At 48.1% G+C, this 4,266-nt stretch overlaps 1 protein-coding gene across 1 annotated transcript; it reads right to left on the bottom strand.

The window, feature by feature from the left end:
* Nucleotides 1–1,004: 1,004 nt before the first annotated feature.
* Nucleotides 1,005–1,820, bottom strand: LOC117849196 (protein MIZU-KUSSEI 1). Its single transcript, XM_034730769.1, has one exon. The coding sequence runs from the start codon at nt 1,818–1,820 to the stop codon at nt 1,005–1,007; it is 816 nt and encodes a 271-aa protein (XP_034586660.1).
* Nucleotides 1,821–4,266: the final 2,446 nt, after the last annotated feature.

The raw sequence follows: 4,266 nt of genomic DNA, 5'->3' as shown, positions 1-4,266 counted from the left end.
GTCCCAAGTCAACCTTAGCTATTTATATAGTAGGGAGGTCTTACCTAATTAAAAATAAAATATACAATAAAAATGGATCACAAATCTCTTTTAGATATAAACCTTTCAAGATGTACGGCCAATATGATAAAATTCTGATCACCTCGGAATTTCCGCCAAATATGAAGGAAATCTCCGGTCTCATTGGATATGCGATGAACACTTCTAGTCTCCTAAGAAATTTTGTATTTCTGGTTTCCTATGAATTTCGTGTTCCTGACCGCCATAAATTTCTCAATTGGACTATGTGATTGAGCAAACCATATGCCTGTTTTGATCATCTCCACGAGGACTTCGTCTTGGTAACCTCAAATCTGTGATTTCACCTCTTTCTGCTGTTGGTTCAAGAGCTTCCTTATATCTTAATGGAATGAAACTGAAATCCCGAATTATTGTTATTTTCGTTCATGACTTGTAAAATTACCAAAATTTGCCAATTTTTTATTGTCAACAGTTCGCTGTAGGGAGAAATAGACTCACTATCACACAAGGTTCCTTTTTTATTTGGATCACACAAGGTCCTTGCCACTACAAGACTACAAGGATTGTGGAAAGGGGATCCACTACTGTTGCTCTAAAAGAAATTTTTCATGTAATGATTTATGTAGATATAGAAGTCTTTAGGTGGCTTTCTAACTTGAAATTATGCAGTGAACTCTATGTAATTCTTTTGCTTTTTAGATTGAATTTCTATATGTAATACAATTGTTGGAGCCTAGAACTTTGAATACTTTTGATTGAAATACATTGAAATCCACGTGCAGTTGGCTAGGTTGATGCGAAATTAATTTACATATACTGACACAATCACTTGCTTATACACATGCCATTATGTCCACGTAACAACTAACAAGTAACCATAGCTTAGAAGTACACAACCAACATCATATTACATACACATGAAAAATTGAAAACAAGCTACATACTACAGTGCGATGCATACGTAGAATATTATGCTCGTGATCTCAGTCACCCCTGGTCCGCAGTAAGAAGACGCTTAGCTCCTGAGGTGGGCTGCCGCCGGCAGTCCCGGGGCTGATGAGGTGGTAGGATACGGCGTCCCTGGAGCCCACGATCCTCTCGTACGTTGCCCGCATGTACAGCACCTCCCCAGCGCCGCCGTCGTCCTGCAGGTTTTCATCGTTGGGCCCCTCAAGCGCCACCGCGGGCGGGAGCATACCAACGCCGGTTGTCATCGTCCGCATGCTCTCCAGCACGCGCCGATCCCATTTCGTCGGACGCCGTCGCACGGCGTACCCCACGTCGCGGCCGTTACATGACGCCTTCCACACGTTCCTGCTCGTGCTTCCGCCCGCAGCAGCGTTGGATCCTCCGCCGCCGCCACCGTCGTGAGGTGTGCCGCTGGGGCGGTGGCACTCGAGCGCGATGCGGAGGAGGCCTGAGGCCATCTCGGTAGCGAGGGACTGCATCGGGACGGAGAGCTCGAAGAGGAACGGGGGCGGCACGGCGGCGTCGCGCTGCACGCAGAAGGTGACGCGGCCGGTGCGGTGGCCGAAGATGGTGCCCACGATGACAGTGCAGTGCCGGCCGTCCTTCCTGGTAATGATAGAGGCGGCTGGATCGATGATGCTCTCTGAATTCTGCTCCTCTGGCTGCTGCTGCTGGCGCTGGTCCTTGCTGCCGCCAGCGAGACTGTCCGGGAAAGAGAAGCTCAGGCGGTTCCTGCCGGCGTCATTTGACGGCTGCTTACCGGAGGACACGCAGGAGCTAAAGATGGGTGCGATGCACAGGTAGTTGGATGCCCTTGACTTCTTCTTCATGCTGAATAGATTAATTCCTATGCTACAAACTATGTTCCAACTTCCAAGACGAAGATAAGAGATGGCAATTTTTGTAGCAGTACTTTGCAGTTGGTATCTTGTTCTTGGCAGATGGCAAGCAGAATGTTGCTATGTATAGGCAGGCTTGAAGAGTCTCGTAGCTGTTGAGGAGGAACATAGGAATAGCTGTTTCTCATGCGGCATCACATGACAGAAGACAAAATATTGAGTTGCTTTCTCAGTGTATTCCCATGTAGATGCGAAACTTACTAATCCGCTTTGTTCTTTGGATGAAACGGTAGCTGTGCTTCCTACGCGTCTTGTTCGTCGTTTTTACCAAACCAACGACACTTGCATAATTACTGTAAAGATAAGGGAAGCGCTAATTAGTCAACTGAAAATGAACATATGTTTACCTTGGACAAACCTCGACCGCTTGATAAAGATCGAACCTCAACATCCAGATTTCATCTGCAGGCACTGCTCCACTCAATTTCCTCTTGCGGATTCCTCTTGACCTTCAGGAAAAGTGATTTCAATGTGGCCCACAATACAGCCTTTATAGTGGTAGGCATATTCTTCCAGTTTCTAGTCGGCGAGGAGGAGGGAGGCGTGGCGGAGGAGCGGCGGCTGGGGGAGGACCGGTGGGTCGATAGGTGGGCGCGGGCTGCGGCGGCGCTCCGGGAGGGCGGCGGTGTTGAGGTGGTGTCGGGGAGGAGCGGCGGCCGTGGGAGGACTGGCGGGTGTGGAGGTGGCCGCGGGCGGTAGCGGCGGCGTCGAGGCGGCGGCGCTCGGGAGGTGAGGCGGCGATGCTTGGGAAGGGGTCGCTGCGGGTGGTGGCACTCTGATGACCGATGTTGGCGTTGAGGAGGGCAGCAGTTCCACGTGAAATTTTGGCAGCCTGACGGCATAGTTTAGATTTCGCGCCAGGACTTGGAAATTTTCGAGCCCGGCGGGGGTTTATATGGAGGGGCACAGCACTGGCGAGCACCAGCATAGAGGCTCAGTGCTGGCCAGCAGAGTGGTTTCAAAAAAATTCAAAATAATTTAAATACTTAGTAAATGATTTCGAAATTATTTCAAACTTTTACACATGAACATAAATGTTATTTAGTAAATTTAAAAAAAATATTATTTCATAGATAACACAAATGAGAATGAGTAGTTAGTTCACTTGTCCCTATGGGTTGAAACACCCTGTTTCAACCCATAGGGACAAGTGAACTAACTACTCATTCTCATTTGTGTTATCTATGAAATAATATTTTTTTAAATTCACTAAATAATATTTATGTTGATGTATAAAAGTTTGAAACAATTTTGGAATCATTTACCAAGTATTTAGATCATTTTGAAGTTTTTTGAAACCATTGTGGCCCACCAGCACTGAAGCTCTGCGCTGGCGGGCAGTAACGCGGCCCGCTAGCTTTGAGGCTTTGTGTTGGCAGGCGGTGTTAGCGTCCGCCAGCGCTGCACTGACTCCTCCACATATAAATTCCACTCTGGGCATCATATTTTTCTAACTCCCGATGGTATGTTTTTGCAACTACGCCGGCAGGCATTCGGATTCCGCCACGCCCCCGGCCCCTTGCGCCGCCGTCCTCTTCCCCGAGCGTCGCCGCTACGCGTCGTCCACCCGTCACGCCTTGTACGTCCAACATTGTGCTGTTCCCGCCGGGCCACCGTACGTGCCCCGTCAGCCGCTGAGACTCCGCTGCCGTCCTCCCCGGCCAAGACTCCGCCGCCATCCTCTCCTCCTGCTGGTGGTCAGTGGTATACTAGTCACTCTCTACTTTAATCCTAAGAACAAACAAAGGCCCCTCATTAATCCACATAGTCAAGAGTTTACCATCCGTAATCCAGTGTATGATTTGATTAAATCTTTCAACCATCACATTGAATAAAACAGTTCATTGAATCGGCTATTTCAAGATGCCTGTCACTCATGAAGTCATCAAATATATGGGCACTACAAGAAACCTTGTAATCTGTGACGAACCAAATCTGTCACAGATTGCTGAAAAACCGTCATAAAGCAGCGTCTGTGACGATTTCAGATAACATCATGTATTGAGCATCACAGATTAACACTGGTGACGTTTTCTTCGTTCCCTTCATTTTTGTCACAGATGAGCACAATCTATGACGATTTTAAACTGTCACAAACCACCCTTGAGCCCATGTAGCCCAGCCCAAGTCCAATGTTTTGTGATGAAAATAAACATCATAGATGGTTGCCACGTGGCAGCCAACATGGATGGTGACGTGACGTGGCATTCACACTGACATGGCAGATGACATGGCATTCACGCTGACGTGACAGATGATGTGGCATTCACGCTGACGTGGCAGATGACATGGCATTCACGCTGACGTGGACATTGACATGGCATTGACGTGGACGCTGACGTGGCATTCACTCAACTGGGCCATTTTTAGCCCACAT

This window comes from Setaria viridis, chromosome 3 (assembly GCF_005286985.2).
Source record: "Setaria viridis chromosome 3, Setaria_viridis_v4.0, whole genome shotgun sequence".
Taxonomy (NCBI): domain Eukaryota; kingdom Viridiplantae; phylum Streptophyta; class Magnoliopsida; order Poales; family Poaceae; genus Setaria; species Setaria viridis.
This window is presented reverse-complemented; position numbering and strand designations above follow the sequence as displayed.

What these genes read in the sequence shown, in the direction of transcription:
- LOC117849196 (XM_034730769.1), bottom strand. Translation starts at nt 1,820, where the DNA reads ATGAAGAAGAAGTCAAGGGCATCCAACTACCTGTGCATCGCACCCATC.